We start from the raw sequence: 18284 nt of genomic DNA, 5'->3' as shown, positions 1-18284 counted from the left end.
GAATACAAATACATGGAAGTGAAACTGAGTGACACATACTTAAAGCTGTATCACATGTGCAACTTTCTCATTCTCATTCATTAACCATTTGGTAATAAGAGCCCTGACTATGCAGAAGACTATGCAAAATATTTCTACACAATCAAAAAGTGGACATGTGAATCTTGTAAGAGAAAGTTTGATTTAATTAATTCAATCTGTTTCTTGTATGTCCTGTTTATGCAGTGAGAATGCAGAGATGGAAAAGAGAGGGTCTGTAAAGCATGTGGTGGGTATCCCTCCCACACTGCAGTCCTGAAAGGATTCAGATTTATATTTGGAGCTGTTGCAAGATTGCTGGCATTATCAAGACGTGACCTGATTTGATTTATATCTCATTAATCTCCCTCTCTCTCCTTCTGTCTCTCTCTTTCTGCTGTATACGCCGACCTTCCTCTGTCTCAACTGTCTCATGCTTCGCGATATCTCCTTGTCTTTTTTCCTTTCTTTGCTGTGCAGTGTGAGAGACAAAGATTTTGTCGCTCACTCTTTGCTGGAGATTCAACTTTCACTTGCTTACTGAACATGAAAAAAAAGAATATATGATACTTCATGCCAAGCAGTAACTTCTGTAGTTAATTTGTTTGACTTTAATGACACTCAAATTTTTCCAGCTCTCCAAAAACATTAATTTTTTCTGTTTGATTTGCTCAAACACAAGCACCCATTAAAAATGTTAAGCTAGTAGAAACGTCTGTGTAGCTTGGTGTGGCCATTAATATGAATAAATTAACTTATTTATGGCTAATTAGCTGTATTTCCTATGAAAAATGGATATTTAGGAGAACATACATAAAGCTGATTTCCCATAAAGTTCCAAAACAATCAATGGAAGAATGAGGATTTGTGACTGTAACTGTTAGGAATCTGGGGTGTTTGTGTTTTGTGTCAGTTTCTTCCTGAATCTCAGGTTCCCACCAAAAGGTGTAATAGGACCGGAGCGTCGATCCTGGAAGGTGTAGATGTGCAGGTGTGCTCCCACACACCTGCAAGCAATCAAGTCAATCTCCCGGTGTTTATGAGGAGTGGATTGTCAGTCTCTCACTGCTTGAGTGGTAAACCTAAGTCTCTGACTCTTCTAGTGAGCTGCCTAGCGTCATGCATCAAGATTAATCTCTGTGTTTTATCTCCTTTAAAGGAGCTGATTCCGAGCTGCATGTCCCTAGAGCTTTTGGATATCAACCAACTTCCTCTGCCTCAGAACTACTCTACATCATTCATGACTGACAACCATCATGCTCCTTATTTCAACCACCAATGAGCGGCCTGTCCTCCCTTCTATGTTTCCATCTCCAACTCTATGCTCAGATCACCAGTGCCCTCCATCTATAATCACCACACAGATAGTCATCCTGGAGTCCGCTTGCCTTCCCCAGGCAAAACCTCCACCATTTATCCAGTAAGCTACCAGGATTCATTTCAACCTCACTATCAACATTCCTCCACTCACCTGTCTTCTCTTTCCCTCAGAAACTTAGTCCTCATGAGCTGACAGAAAATTCCTGTAGAGCAAAGACCATCTACACATTTATTTCACTGTACAATAAACCTTTCAAGTCTTACCTCCTGGGAGCATTTGTGCATGTGAGTCAGTCATTTCAGCAAGAACATGACAATAACTTCTTGATGAAAACCTGAACACACTATTTTCCTAAAGTTATGAGATTTCCACACCGAAGGATCTTTTCAATATGTCAAAATGAACATTTCATTATGACCAAACCATATTTCTTATGAAGAATTATTAAGAAACTTGAAGGTAGGTTCTTGTTTTGCAATAATGTAGTCAGCATTAAACTTGATTGTCAACATGTCTTGTTATGACTGGTGCTGTCAGCCACTGAAAGGCATTGGGGAGAGATTTGGAGACTTGGGTGCGTTTATTGTGGCATGTATGGAGTTTTATAGTTATATTATGATTTTTCAAGGTTTCAATTTTAAAATCATTAGAACCACTCACAGATGCACTTATGCTGGTGTTGTGCCAAAAGTAATGATCTGCCATAAACGGATCACCCACCATGGGCGTGACCACAGCTTATAGACTGTGTTGCTTTGCATAACTTGCAGCAGTTGCAGCTTAAAATATTTCCAGTCAAACAATAATATTGCTAGGAAACACAAATTTGTCCGTAAAAGATTATTTAACAGAGGGTTGTCTTTCATTACTACATGAAACATCACTCTTGAGTTGATTGGAATAAAACAAAAAATGTATAAACATGTAATAAAATTAACTGACTGTATTGTCAAATTTTAATCAAAGAAACTTAGGTTTTGTATAATGTAGTTCAGATATTAAACAGGAGACAGTTTAATATCGGAACTATTTGAATATCTGGATTTTGGCTAACTGCCATTTAAGTTTGGAAATAATTGTTGGAGTGGGAGATGTTGCAAAATGTTTTGCTATTGCTGAGAGCAGTAGCAATAGGATTGTAAAAATGTTATCTCTGTTTGGTTATTTTTCAGATGTTTCCCAATAACTTTTTTGAATGTAAAAAACGTTTTCGAATACAATGTTGTTTTTAATGGCTAATAGAAGTACGTAATGTTAGCCAGATATATATTGTATTTAACCAAACTATAGTTTTGTGCCATTTAAATGTCTCCATTCTCAGTCACTCTCCTACTTATAAACCTAAAGGGGTCTGATGGCACCTCTGATGGAATAAAATGAAAACAAGCTGGTTTGCTGATGCAACTGCCCCCTCACCACATTACGCCTTAGGGTAATGTGGTGAGTTGTATTTCTAATTGGTACATTTGTAAGTGTCTGTCTGTTGCTGTTGTAGTTTCGTCAAAGACAAAGGTGTCACATGCTGTTATCTTGTCCAGCAACTCTGCTGCATATTTTAGACATTAACTGATATGTCCTCAGAGTAAGCTGCAATCAAGGTGTATTTTACTTTGCAACTATATGGAAATTATGATATCCACATGGTAACATATATGAAATTTTCAATATTTTCTGTATTTAAAAATGTTTCAAATTTTGCTCCTCAGTTTTCTAACTCCTTTTAATCTGGGTCAGTCTTCAGCTCTATGTGGCAGAAAAGACTAGAGAGCAATTTTTAATCTTTTTCAAAAGTTGAAAGATGTATTATCTTTCTAATCTCATCTTGTTATCGCTTTATGTCTAAATCCATCTCTGCACTATGCAAATCCAGTTCTGTGCTTTCGTTGCTGTTATGCTGACATCTTGTTTTGCTTTGTAAATCGGCTTCATGTTTTCTGCGGCCCTTCTGCTGATTCATTGTTTACATCGTTTTTGATGGTTGATCTTTTGGAGTAAGGGATAAGAAACGGCAAAAATGAGAAGAGAGACATTGCTTTTCTTTTTAATTATTTTAGCAACTAAAATTTTCACAAATGAAAAGTTTGTAAATTTGTATTTATAAACATAATTGAGACTACTGAGCTTATATGCTAGTACTATGGCAGATGGAAAATAAGCAACCTAAAATGAACCCTATTCTTTTGTCAAGTGCAAGGCTTTACTTCTTACCAAGTGAAAGAAGTTATAATTGAAAGTAGGGGTGCTGCTGTGGGACATTTGTAGGACAAAGTGTGGTTTGGGAGGTTATGGGATTAAGGTTATGCCCAAATGGACAATGGGGGTTTGGAGGGTGGGTGTTCTCACCTGGGGTGAAGCTGTGGTCCTGACTGAACTGACGGGTCTTTGGGTTCTAAGCTGCTGATGCCGGGCTCACTTTGCTTGGTTGATCCAGGTTCTCCCAAACTGCTCCCACCTAGGCAAGGTGGTTGACTTAGGGGTCAGTCAATATAGCACTTGACTGTTGACTGTGGGTGGCAGAAGGTGAGGTCAGTTGGGGAGCTGGCCCCAAGTGAGAATGGTGCCTGTGCCATGGTGCTCACTTCCTTCTCTGTGACCTATGCAACACCATTCTTCAGTTGGGTCTGCAGACTGGAGTTCTCAGCAACATGATGGGACGGGAGGGAGGGGGAACAGCTGAGGGCTGGCGTTGTGCCTTGTGTCTGGGATCTTCCAGAGCTGAGTCGGCATGTCTTTCAGTCTCTATGAAGCTGAAAGACAGACTGAAAATGGTTGAAGCCTTGCAAGGCTTCAACCATTTTCAACACTTTTAACAGCTGGGCAACTTGAGGTGACAAACTTTCTCACATACACCCACTCAACACAAGCACTATTATTTCTACAAATATACCCTTCCACCTACCTCCAACCACCACACACATCCACTGACACACAAAGGATCCAAATGGTTGAAGGTCATACAATCCAGGTTACTATTACATTAATGTGGCCTGCCAAATTTGATACTAAATCTAGTCTTAATTTAATGATTTCAATCATGCAATTTGGATTCCATCTTGAGATATTTATATTGCAGAACAAATGTCCTCTGGCACACATAGGTAACTAACTTCTCCATATGGCATGCCACAAATATGTTCATTTACAGTATAAAAAGGGAGCTATAATTTAAAGTGACGTTCAGCATGGTGTGGGATCCCTGTCACATTTGTCTGCCTGCTTGAAAGATTTGGGTACTTTGAATTTTGTAATTGAAGAATTAATGGAGTCAGTAATCTAGCAATTAATCAGCAGTTACAGTAATAGCCTGTTCGTCCTGAAGTGGAGAGCTTTCTGTTGCAGAATCAGCAACACATTACTGAACACAGTCACAAAATAGAGCAATTCAGTGGCACAGTTCCTTAAAAGTCTTCTACCGTACTATCAGCCCAAGCATTCCATTGAGCAATGGAAAGTATGCTTTATGCTCTCATCACCATACCATCACATACTTGTAGTTGTGCTAAAAAATATAATTCCTGGGTAATGTAAATCATTCTTTATTTTTATGGCTAATAAATAACTCCTTACTTTCGAGAGCAAATATGCTGGAAGAGAGAAACATTTCAGAACATTTCAACTTTTACCTGTTATCATAATTTTTTGTTAAATATCACTGCTTGACTAATTTTTAATTGCAACTCTGAAGCCCGGCCTACCAGTGGCAATATTGACAAGTGCCAGTACAGCTGCTGCCACCATCATTTAGACCTAGTGTGTGAAAAATGCAATGCTTGCATTGCTTAAGTTTTTAGTTTACATTTATTAGAACTATCATGTTAAAAAAAAAATGTTCAGTGTAAATTTGTAAGATGCAAATTGCCTGTTTGAAGAAATTACATAATTATTCAAATTATCCTATGTATTTTACCATCACTTATACATTTCTTGAACCAGAGAATATTAGTCTCCATCTGGTGTTCAGTAATTTCTCTACATCAAAAAAAATTATAAATAATTTATATAATCTACATTGTTTGCACAGAATACAATGTGATCAAAAATAAATACATTTGAGTTAGGAAAACATGTGGGTTGAACACTAAAGTAGAGAGGTAACAACATATAACTTCCAGTAGTTGAGCTCATGCAAATCATTGAGAAGAAAACCTAATAGAATTACTAATATGTTCTTGATGTTAGTTTAAGCAAGTTTTTGCTATCTAATTTAATCAAAAAACCTGGAAAGTCATATGTCTTAATCAATGAAAGACCAGTAAAGATTACAGATTGGCTTTTATGTCAGATGATTGACTCTACAATCTACTAAACTTGCACCATGAGTTGCTGTTCTTCATCAACACAAAAAATGTGTTTCTTCCTCTTGGGTTTGAGGTTGAATTACTATGCCAGATATATTTCTTTAAAAAAAAGGTGAATTCTTGTGGTGCTGTGATGGTGCAGGAGCAAAGCACGACCCAATGCATTGAGGCCTTTGTCCTCTTGGCAGTGGTCGCGGCCTTCCCCTTCTCTCATTACCCTGTTTCCTGTTGAACTACTTTCAAATAAAGGCCACTAGAGCCAACAAAACCTTTTAAAAAAAGGTGAATTGTTTTGTATGAATGTTTGTTATAATGAATTTGAAACATACAAATAAAACTGACCAGGATAATCTTTAACATGCATCATACTTATTCTAATTAATTGTCTCTTTTCTGTCATTTCATTCCAGTTGGCCCATATCCTCATGAAAAAGAGTGGAAGAACAGTCAATGAATTATGAATGTTCAACAAGATGACCTCTTCCCAGCAGCAGCAGATGATGCGAGGTCCTAGGTGGAACCGGGCCTTGTCCGACCCTTTATTTGTGCTGCTTCTAGCCCTCCAGCTGCTAGTAGTGGCAGGACTGGTGCGTGCTCAAACTTGTCCTTCTGTTTGCTCCTGCAGTAACCAGTTTAGCAAGGTTATTTGCACTCGCAGAAGCTTGCGAGAAGTTCCTGATGGCATCTCTACCAACACACGCTATTTGAATCTGCAAGAAAATCTCATACAGGTGATAAAGGTGGACAGCTTCAAACATCTAAGACATTTGGAGATTCTGCAGCTGAGCAAAAACCACATACGTAAAATTGAGCTGGGCGCTTTCAATGGACTGGCAAGCCTGAATACCTTGGAGCTTTTCGATAATAGACTCACCACCATCCCAAACGGAGCATTTGAGTACTTATCTAAGCTAAAGGAGCTCTGGCTAAGAAATAATCCAATAGAAAGCATTCCTTCTTATGCTTTCAACAGAGTTCCCTCATTACGAAGGTTGGACCTAGGGGAGCTCAAAAGGCTCTCATACATTTCAGAAGGAGCCTTTGAAGGATTGAGCAATCTGCGCTACCTAAATTTGGGAATGTGCAATTTGAAGGAAATTCCCAATCTCACTCCATTGGTCAAACTGGATGAACTTGAAATGTCTGGAAACCAGTTGTCTGTTATCCGGCCTGGTTCATTTAAAGGGCTTATCCACCTGCAAAAGCTATGGATGATGCATGCTCAAATCCAGACTATAGAAAGGAACTCGTTTGATGACCTTCAGTCACTTGTGGAGCTTAACCTTGCCCATAATAACCTAACGCTTTTGCCCCATGATCTCTTTACTCCTTTACATCATTTGGAGAGGGTGCACTTGCACCATAACCCCTGGAATTGCAACTGTGACATCCTGTGGCTAAGCTGGTGGCTTAAGGAGATGGTACCTGCAAACACCAGCTGCTGTGCCCGCTGCAGCTCACCTACCCAATATAAGGGCCGCTATATTGGTGAGCTGGACCAGAATTACTTTCATTGTTATGCTCCCTGTTATTGTGGAGCCTCCTGCAGACTTAAATGTAACAGAGGGAAGTGCTGCTGAGTTGAAATGTAGAGCCAGCTCGCTGACCTCAGTTAGCTGGATTACACCCAACTGGTTCAATAATGACACATGGTGCATACAAAGTCAGAATTTCTGTGCTAAATGATGGGACACTGAATTTCACAAATGTTACCATGCAGGACACAGGGACATACACATGTATGGTTAGTAATTCTGCAGGTAACACAACAGCCTCAGCCACACTGAATGTGTCCTCTCCAGAGAACAGTAGCTTCAGCTACTTCACCACAGTAACAGTAGAAACAATAGAAACACCTCATAACGAAGGCTTCACCACCACTGTTCAACAGAAAGTGAGCCCCACATCCTCTGCCAGTATATGGGAAAGTCCTTCACCCACCTCTTCTACAACGACAACAGTTCGAACCCCACTGTCCACACGCGCAACAGAAAAACCCTACACAATACCTGTAACAGAGGGCTCACTCAATGGTTTGGATGAGGTTATGAAGACAACTAAAATCATCATTGGCTGCTTCGTTGCAATCACTCTTATGGCAGCAGTAATGCTGATTATCTTCTACAAGATGCGGAAGCAGCATCACCAGCAGAATCACCATGCACCCACACGCACTATTGAGATCATCAATGTAGATGAGGACTGCGTAACAGGAGGCCCAGGCATGGAGGGCCATCTTACTCTGCCGTCTCTGGAGCATGAGCACCTCAACCACTACAATACCTACAAGACTGCCTATAACCATGCCTCAGCTATGAATTCCATACACAGCTCAGCTCACGAACCTTTGTTAATCCGGGCCACCTCAAAAGACAATGTACAAGAGACCCAAATCTAATACTTTTGACTAACTCATAAAACTGTTGGCATTACACAGTGGCATTACTGACAGGACAGTATTGACAACTGGTTTTGAGGACTGTCGCTCAAATCTGGAGCAACACACTCATGTTTAGCAAATCACTGGAGTGATTTTCATTCAATGACATTGGGATTTAGAATATGTCTACTGTTTCGAAAAGTGTCTTTACAAAACAGAAGTTATTTATTTAAGAAAAAAATATTGTGGTTGAATCAAGAAAAAAAGATTATTCTGCTTTTTTTTCATCTATTAATACATGTTATTTTTCCTCCTCTCATGTGAAAATGAATGGTTTACAAATATGCTTAAACTCTTTTAGAAGACATCTGTTGGAAAAAAAAAACTATCATTACTTTTTAGCTGGTATTTTAGTATAATTACAGTTTGAATCTGAGTGGGTAATTTCATACTTTACACCTGTGAAGAAAATCTAGAGCACATTAGGGGTTTTCTCCAGCAGTGAATGAAATTATTGAATAACTTGTGGTCATCTAAAACATGGCTGTAGAAAACACTTGGCAAAGCGAAAGTGTCAGTTTTGAATTTTGACCACAATTCAAAGTTTTAATTGGAACTGTCACATACATTAGGCACTCTCTGTTCTGCCATGAAGTCACATAAAGTTCTTGAAAAAGGGAAATAGACCCTACTTATGAAAGCTGTTTAAAAATGAAGTTCATTACTAATGATTTTATGTTCTCTTAAATTAAATTTCATTGATCAAAAGGTCGTTCTGTCCCTAATGTGAATGCAAAATACAATTATATTTCTGATCTCAAAGTTGTCTTGACAGAAGTCCGTGCCTACTTAGAGGGATCCTTTTATTGTTATTAAAATATACCATTGACGGCATTAAGAATTATTGCTGTTCTGAAAGTCATAGCAGCATTAATAAATATTTTAGAAGCATTATTGTAATTGAACGGGATGGGAATAGTGTCACTGACCCATCCTGGCAAAATTCTCCTTGCTTGAAATGTTTCCAATGTATTCTGACCTCACATTTACCTTCTAATGCTGTGTTCCGGTGCATATTAAGGTGGCTGCTTTAAAGAGGTTTTTTATTCTTGCTGGGACCTGTTACCTCTTCTGCAGTACTGCCAGGAGTGCTGTCAGAACCAGAGTGACGAGCTGAAGAAAAAGCTTAAACCCTTTATACAGCTGTCTGACCACATTGCTTGTCATCTATGTGCCACATTTCCACATTGAGATGCTTGGCAGCCCCAGCTTCACACCCTGCCCCTGCCAACCAAAGGACTTGGCCCTGAGTGGCAAGGCTTATGCTACAAGAGGCTTTATGGTCATGCAGAATGTGTGGGATCAGGCATCAACCAGATGTTTGAGTTGCACCTACCTTTTTTTCTTTTTCCCTTAGCGACAACACAATTTACATTTTAATTGATGTGCCCATGGGCTTTGTATGGACACAGTTCTGCAGGCACTCATATCCAGGAAGCCATTTTAAAGTCCCTACTGTGAAAATTGTGCCAAGCTCCATGAATGCTGTGGTTAGACAGATGGTCCAAGATTTACTTTTAGCAAGTAAACAGGGTTTCTTTTCAGCAGTAGGATATTTTTGCTGAAAGGCATTGTTGCACTGTTTGATCATACTGAAGAAGCATGACATGTATACATTCACAGTACATTTGCAATTCTACCCTGGTCACTTAGATGTTTAGAATTTTGGGTTGTATTCCAGGTAAGGAATCATGAATTAAAAGCTTCCCCCAACTTCTGGTAATTGATAATAACAGAGGAATACGGTAGTAGAAATCAAAGAGTTGTCAAGAAATGCAACACTGACTTTGAAAACAATACATGGTGTTTATATAATGGTTGTATAAAAATTTAATGATAAGATTCAGCTTAGAATCTGTACTTCTCAAAGGTGTATGGAATTTGAACAGCCTATTCTCTGCTTTTGCCTAAACCATGGTTTTTCTTAAGCAAAAATCAAACCACGGTGTTGTTGCAACAAAGTAGCACTAACTGAAACAACTGCCAGGTACACAAAAAACTCTAAAAGAAGCACCATTAAATTTTCTTTTCTGATTTTGCTTAATTCAAAGACATATGGCCAGACTAGAGGGCATATAGGATCCATGAGTAATTCGTCAAGACAATAATCCTTACAATCATATTTTTTCACCTTCTTGGATGTTTTCTTTTTTTCATGCTTTTACAGTCTGGATTAACAAAATGTGTATTTTTATGACAAAAGTACTGAACAAAACAACTCCAATGTAAATGTGAAAATTGATATCTATAAAATGATTATCAATAAATAAAAGAAATTGCATAAAATAAATGATTGCATAAATATTCACTCCCTTCAAGTCAGTATTTGATTGAAGTCTGCGCTTTGAACTGGCCACTCCAGAACAAGATCTATCATTGTTTTCTTCAAAACATTTTTATGTCGCTGTATGCTTCAGTCATTCATTGTCTTGCTAAAAGATAAATGTTCTGCAAAGTCGTAGTTCTAATGCTAGATGGAACAAATTGTCCTCTAGGATTAATATTATATTTTGCTCATTTCATTTTACCTTCTACCTCTCCAAGCCTTCCAGGAGCTGCTACACAGAAGCATCCCCACTGCATGATGTCATCATGACTTCAAATGGTAATGGTGCATTTGTGGTGATGTGCAGTGTTCAACGTCTGCTAAGCAACGTACTGTCTGATGGCCAAAGAGCTCCAGTGTTGTCTCATCAGAACAAATAACATTCTTTAATTTGACCATGGAGTTTCCCACAGGCTTTCTGGCAAACTCTAACTCAAGCTTTCTTCAATGAAAAGAAAGCTTGAAGCTGGGCAACATCTGATAAAGATTGCAACTCCTTCTGCGTAGTCCTGGGTCTCTTGGTGTCTTCTCCCTATGGCCTCCTTCTTGCATTATCACTCAGTTTGTGAGTACAACCTGATCTAGGCAGATTTATATATGGGTCATATTCTTTCCATTTCTTGATGATGGATTTAACTCGAGGGGATGTTCAGTGCTTTAGAGACGTATTTTGTATCTGTCACCAAACATTCAGTAACCATTTTTTTTTATTTGCATGGTGTGTCCTTTGGTCTTCATTCTGGTAGCCTGGAATTCTGCTTAACCAGTGAATGGGCCTCCCAGAAACAGGTATTGTTATACTGCAATCACTAGACATACTGTCATTGCGCTCAGGTGATCTCCATTGTACTCATCGTGAGACTACAAGCACTAGTTGGCTGGACCTTTATAGAATTATGTCCGTCACATTGGAAGGGGTAGATATTGACGCAATCACTGATTTTATGTTACATATTTTTATTGAATTGTCATTTTGTAGAATCTGTTTTCACTTTGACATTAAGTGGGCTTGTTTGTAAAGTTTTTTTTTTTTTTTTTTTAACATTAAAAAAATGACACATCCAAGCGAGTGAATACTTTTTCTCTATACTGTAATTTACATACAATTAAAACTATCAGCTGTATTAATGAATATAAGATTTAATACATATTTACATAAAATAAGTAAATTATATGTGTGGCATCATTACAGTAAAATATTCCAATCTATCTGTGGATCCCAATCTATCAAAAATCTTTAAATGAGCCTTCCTGAATACTTTTGTTGCTGCCCTCCCACAGCCCAAAGCCAATCGCCCACACCAATTAATTGTCTTTATTTATGAAGGGGCTTCAACATATTGGCAATTTTTCCACAAAAGACCCACACTGTGGTACAAACTGTTTTAGACTTTCAAGAAAGTGTTTGATTTGTTCTTAGAAACTGTATAATTTATCGAAGGTGCAACACACAGTACTTTTGTGGTTATTTCTGCTTTGGTAATATTACAATACAATGAATTTTAAAAATCAAATAACTTTAAGTTCTACACATTTTTACCAGCTGGACTTCTCACCCTTACTTTTGTAGAGTGTGGCACTTTTGTATACCATAGGATGGCAACGGTATCAGTCATTGTTTTGTCTAAGCTCTTAGAGATGGAATTTAGGACTAAAATTCTCTGTTGCAGACTTTTATCTTTTTTTTTTATTTGGAGGAAAACTGTCAGAAAATTTCAATGGTAAATCAATTGCATTTGTCAAGCTGTCTCATGTATGTAAGATATCTGAATATTTTTGGTCAGTATTGTTTTTTAAAAACTACCTTTCTTTTTGAATCTGAGAGGGAATGCTGTTTTAGTGGTAGATTTCTTAAAAAATACATTTTAAGAATAAAATTTAAAAAAAAAACAAGCTTTTTTATTATTTTGATTTTACATGTGCCAACAATCTGTTTAAAAAGTGAAAATAGAGAAATATGCTGTAACAGAATAAGAGATTGATTTTCATGTAAGCATTCTTTCATGACCTTTAAAAGATATGGAGATTGATTATAGAGACCAGAGTTTGTAGTTCATACACAAAATATGGGTAAAATAAACTATTGTTGTTTTTCTGTATTGTGTGATCCTTGTTTTCAAACACCACAGCAAAATTGTTTGAAATTGGAAAAAGCAAAGTTACATTACGTCATACTGTCTTTTATTTTTTCCCAATTCTAGTCTCAAGTCTTTGATAAGCAAATCTAAGTCAAGTCTGCAGTGTCTTCTGATGTAACTTAACTCAGAATTGCTGCAGGTTATGTATTCACATTTTTATTCTGTACCTCTGAAACATTTGACATCTTTTTTTCAAAACATTAAGATCAGTAATAAAAACTGCTGTGACTGGCTATGAAATATTTTGAAAATTATTAAGATGTAATATTTACCCTACTTTAATTTTTAATGAATCAAATAGGCAAGATTATATCTTCACTCTCTATCTGCAGATTAGCAGCAAGTTTAGCAGCAAGAAATGAAGATGTCAGAGATAACATAAGTTTAATATAACTCACTTAACAGTTAGTGCAGTTTGAGACACATTCTTATGCTGATTGTAACCCTGGTATAGCAAACATGAAAAAATTATAAGTCTTTAAATGCCCATCACCCAAAAACGTCTTTGGTCAATGAATCAAATCTGGCCTTTAACAGGACTGTCATGGAACATTGCGGAAAACCCCTAAATACTTTCCAGAATGTTTCAAAGAACACCAGTTAATAAAACCTTTTTTAAAAGGGCAACATTACCTTAAATGACCTACACTTTTAATTTTAATCCCACCCTTATTTACATGAGATCTGAGCTCCACTCTTTGACTCTCAGGAAAGTGAAGTTTTGAGTCTTTATATCACGAGTCCAGCATAGTGTGAAGCCTTGGTTTTGTGACCTAAGCATCTCTCAAATCTACATCTAAGACTGGAGTCATTAGCCTTGATGATCGAACACTAAAAAATATTTGCTTTTTGTATTAGACAAATTTTGAAAAGGAAACTGCAATATTATTTTAAAGAAACTGTTTCCTTTAAGATTAACAAGGTATATTAAATTGGGTTGAATTTAATATAATGATCTTAAAATATTTTGCCAAAGCATTTTATGTATAAAAAATAAAATACAAACTCAGAATAAAGCATCCGAGCATTCTGAGGCCTTTGTAGTAGGATTTAAAAAGATATACCTTTACACAGTTCACTGAATCATTAGTACATAGAAATATTGACAGAAGTTTACGAACAAGTTTACAAAAATATTAATCGCTTATCTCCCAAAAGGACTATCACATTTTTTTATTTACCTCTACCGAGTTAGTCTCCACCTCATTTGTAACACAAAAAGCAAGACTGAGCTTCAGAGCAGACTTAAATAGTAACAATATATAGGAACAATAATTGGTTAATTTAGATGTTTCTTAGCACTGATCATATTTAAAACTTATAGGAAACGTTAAATATACATTCAGCTCGGCAACTGTGGTAAACAGAGATTAACATTGCACTTAAATTAGTACTCTATCTGCCTCTAAAGCTTTTATTTTTAATACTGTCTTTGTTCCACTTAGTCATGTTAAATAGCATGGATCTTCCACTGTTCAGACAAAATCACAGTGGAATACTAATAGGTTTAAACAACCAAAATAATTATTAAGAAATAATTTCCAGAAGATATAATATCAAAAGCTTTTTTCCTCTGATATATTTTTTGGTCAGTCATGGCAAGCCTGGTTCACACCTTGCTGCTCAGTGAAATAATTCATAATCCCAAGTTTTTCCTCTTTTGATGTTCCTCAGTTTTTGAAAGGGTTCTCTAGTCAGAAAACATCTCAGCTCGTGTTCCACTGCCTCCTCACTAATGCACCATTAAACTCCTCATTTTCTTATTTATTCTGCTCCTGAGGCTCAGTTAAATTAATGGGTGCTTAATGTCAGTGCTTGGTATTCCAGTGTTTGTCTTTTGTAATAAATGGGTTTCAGTGGAAAACTGAGGAGAAATATATTCATTAAAAGAGGTGTTTAAAGACTACTTGTTGTGCTTAATTTATATGTTAAATTCACAAATTACTCATGTAAGTATCTATAAGGATAAAGCACTCCATGATTGCAGACATAAAAATAAATTGTTCTTTTTGCCAAGGGATGAAGAAAGGGAAATAAACATCCTGATATTGGCTTTGACTAGACAATATGATCAAATCAGATAGGTCGGGTTACCAAAGATTTTTTTGAATAGTCCAAAACTCTCACACGCTATTAACACTTTTAGTGTGTAACAGACCTAACTGCGACTAAAATATTGCAGCAATTGAACATTAATAACATCACTTGTTCTCCCACTGTGGTATGCCATCTACACTTATGAATATTCACTCACCTTAGCATGCTGTTTGCTTGAAACTTAATGTGGATCTGACCACTTGATCTATTTTCTGATCACTTCAGAGCTTTTATAGGACATTTTAAATTTCATTTTAACAGTCAGTTCTTCATCAGGGTTTGTGGCTGTATGGCGTAATGTACCTCAGGGTATGCTACAGGATATAAATTCCACACTATTAGAAGTAACATTCACATCAAAGCATCATAAATCCTCTATACAATAGTAAAGTTTTTCTTTCTTTTTTGGGGGGGACTATTAGCTGGTGAAAGCATAGAGCCACAATGCATTTTTGGTTGCTTTTATTTTTTAGTTGTGCCCAGTATGACATACAACACCAGCAAACAAAAAAACAAAAATAACTGCAATTAGAAGACAATCCCCTCAAGTCTGTGGTTCTTCCTGTTACTGGTGCACCTTCTGCTACTACACTTCTTCCTTCCACTCAATTTTCTGCTAATGTGTAACAACAACCTCCTTATTTAGCAATTGCCTTTTGTGGGTTAACCTTCTTGTGAAGGGTGATGGGGAATATCTTCTGGATATCTGTCAAGTCAGCAGTCTTCCCGATAATTGGGCTTCAATTAATTACTCATTTCAAAGTTTAAAATTCAAAACATAAAATAATTTTCTGAGGCATTAAGTTTTGGGTTTTCAATATCTGTAAGTGATGATCAAAGTTACAGAAGAAGTTTTGGAACATATCACTATATATGTATAATACATGAGTCTCATTTTCTGAGCAAGAGATTTACTTTTATGCAATATTCAACATTCCAGGCAAAACTGCATTTCTCTGCAATCCTGGAGGCTACAACACTTTCAGAAAGTCTTAAAGTTGAGTGTACTGGCAGCTGGAGGAACCTTTGAAATTCAACAACTTCCATTACTTTCACAATTGTTTATTAATGTAAAATTTGACTTTATCAACCTGGTCTTCATTGTTTCTAAGAACTTAATAGCTTAATTTAACTCAACAAATTTTAATTATGCTTCATCACCAAGTCCTGTAGCTATACTTTATTGCATGTGGTAACTATACTCTGTAATTAGAGCATAAGTCAGTAATACATAAAAGGTAAAAAAAAAAAAATGTTTTTATTTAAAGCCCAATGTATGTACATTAGTTATTTTAAGTGGCCTTTATCTATTCACTCATACAAGAATGCTTTCTGATAATTGCATGCTGTTGTGTAAAAGTGTGCCTCTTGTGAAACCAGCAAGTATACATTTGAAGGTCAGGTCTTAAGGAAAATCACCTCCAAACAGTGCCAATTCATTAATCTAAGGCTAAATGCAAGCACAACGTGTATTTGGATGATGAATGTCCAGGTCAAACACTTTTCCACACCCAGAAGCATAAAATTAAACTCAATAAAACTCTAGCCCTCTAATAAATTTAATGTAACAAATTGACACCAGGGATTTTTTTTTCTTTGAAATGTTATGAAATAATTTCTTTGCAAAACGTTGTGGAAGACAAGTTAAAATGTAATGAGACCTGCAGCAATATCAGAGAGGTGAAACGCACTGTAATGAAGAACCACATGGAAGCAAACATGAAGTCGTTTTATAAAAGCGCAAACTTCCTATGGGATGAGCTTCAGTCCGACTATCTTTTAACTTAACTCTCAGGAGCTAAAACAGACCTTTGTTATTCCAAACCGGAATTGTTCAGAGTGATATGCAAGGGCTGCACAATATATTGCACATTTTTCTTTATGGCTTGTATGCAATATGCGTATTGTACAGTACAGCCTGGTTTGTAAATGTTAGCTAAAAATGTAAGCCAAAAACTAGTTTGTTTTTTTAATACCTTGTTGAGATCCCCCCCCCAAAAAAAATAAATAGCAAAACTTTCTATTTTCCGATTGAGGCATGTCTGCTGTGAACCCAAACTATAAGTTCATAAACCCTAACTGTACTTTCAGTTATATTTTTATAACATGCACCAATATCACTGCTTGCATGTGTGACCAGCAGGGGGAGATTTTTTAAACAAGATGTACCAGAACACAGAATAGTACACAATATTTTATTAAACAATTTTCTTAAAACATTTCTCTTTTAAAAACATGGCTTCAGGCCTACTACTCGGTCCCTGGAAAGAAAAGGGATCATGTTAAGTAAGGACAACTCTTATTTAAAAAAAAAAAAAAAGAGCAATGCAAAAGAAAACAAATTAGTAAATCAAACCAAAAAAAGCAAACCAATTAGTAATTTCAATAATGCACAACAAAGACAAAATGTATTAGAAAAACACTTCAAGCAATGGAACAAATTGTTGTTGTCAGGTTTCAGAGTCTTTAACAGGTCCACAGGAGTCATGCCCAGTCCACTAAGCCTGCCCAAACAACCACCGGCAAGACAAAACAGCAGAGCGTCCAAAGCGCTGCAACTCCAAAACAATCTTGTGCCGAAAACAGAAAACTCATTAACTGTGGATTCAGGTAAAATAAATTTAAATCTGAATAGCAGGTAGCTTACACAGGAGTGGAAACACAGATTGCCCAGGGAGGGAGCGGATCAGCAGGTGAGGACTAGATGAGAGCCGCACGCCGCAACAACCTCCAGCTGCAGCCGCTAACGCCAGCAGAGCAACGCTGCAGAAACGCACGGCAGATATAGCACCCAAAACCCAACCACAGTCCCAGCCACAGATGGTATAAATGGCACTTACGAGCACAGATGAGCCGATCAAGCACACAAGCCACTCGGGCAGCAGACATGTAGCAGGGGAAACAAAGACACACACACACCTTGCAGCGGCCTGCTCGACTATAAAGCCATCTGCCCCGCCCACCAATCAGCGGTGCGCTTCTGGCTGCACCTGGTGCGCAGGGATGCGGAGGATGGAACACCATCCCACCACACATGTTTTCCCAATGTTGTCCAGTCCTATTTTTGATGCATTTTTTTGGGTGTCGAATTTCAAAGTTGTATGCAAAAATTTGGATTGGAGAGGATGCTTATGTAAAAGAAAAAAAAAGAGCGCCAAACAGTGTTTGGCATTGTCTACAGAAAACTAATTACCTGATGCATTCCATCTCATCAGTGTGGGGAAACATCGATTACACTAAGGGTGACAAACAAAAAGTACTCATGTAAATTAAAGTTCTGGGGAGCCATTGGCTCATTCAATTATGATTTTCTTTGTTCACAACTCTCTATCAATGAACTGATGTTCCACATTCACTATAGTTGAAGGAATGCACTCAGCTGTGTGAATGACTTTGAAGACAGGGAAGAGTGTCATATTCTGTGTGATTTTTGTGTCCGTGGAGACAGCTGTTGTCATCAAACAGATTTATAAATGGCACTTTTACTTAGCTTCTGTGTGCCAAAGCCTACTGAAGACATATGGTAAAGTCAGAGCTAAAAGTGTGGTGTCTGGTCATTTTTCAGAATAGACAGAACAATAAAGCAGCACAGTGACAGTATAGAAGAACTGGATGGAAGCTGCAAATGCAGAGAACGGTAATTGAT

At 37.2% G+C, this 18284-nt stretch overlaps 1 protein-coding gene across 1 annotated transcript in view; it reads left to right on the top strand.

Moving 5' to 3' along the window:
• The window catches only part of lrrc4ca (leucine rich repeat containing 4C, genome duplicate a), a 124957-nt gene extending 112455 nt beyond the window's left edge, over positions 1-12502 (top strand). The window contains 3 exon segments of the mRNA XM_032546759.1: positions 6048-7160; positions 7162-7269; positions 7271-12502. Of these exon segments, the coding sequence (XP_032402650.1) occupies positions 6099-7160; positions 7162-7269; positions 7271-8035 (1935 nt within the window). The 5' untranslated portion in view covers positions 6048-6098 and the 3' untranslated portion in view covers positions 8036-12502.
• Positions 12503-18284: the final 5782 nt, after the last annotated feature.

The sequence above is a fragment of the Xiphophorus hellerii genome, chromosome 2, assembly GCF_003331165.1.
Source record: "Xiphophorus hellerii strain 12219 chromosome 2, Xiphophorus_hellerii-4.1, whole genome shotgun sequence".
Classification (NCBI taxonomy): Eukaryota; Metazoa; Chordata; class Actinopteri; order Cyprinodontiformes; family Poeciliidae; genus Xiphophorus; species Xiphophorus hellerii.
This window is presented reverse-complemented; position numbering and strand designations above follow the sequence as displayed.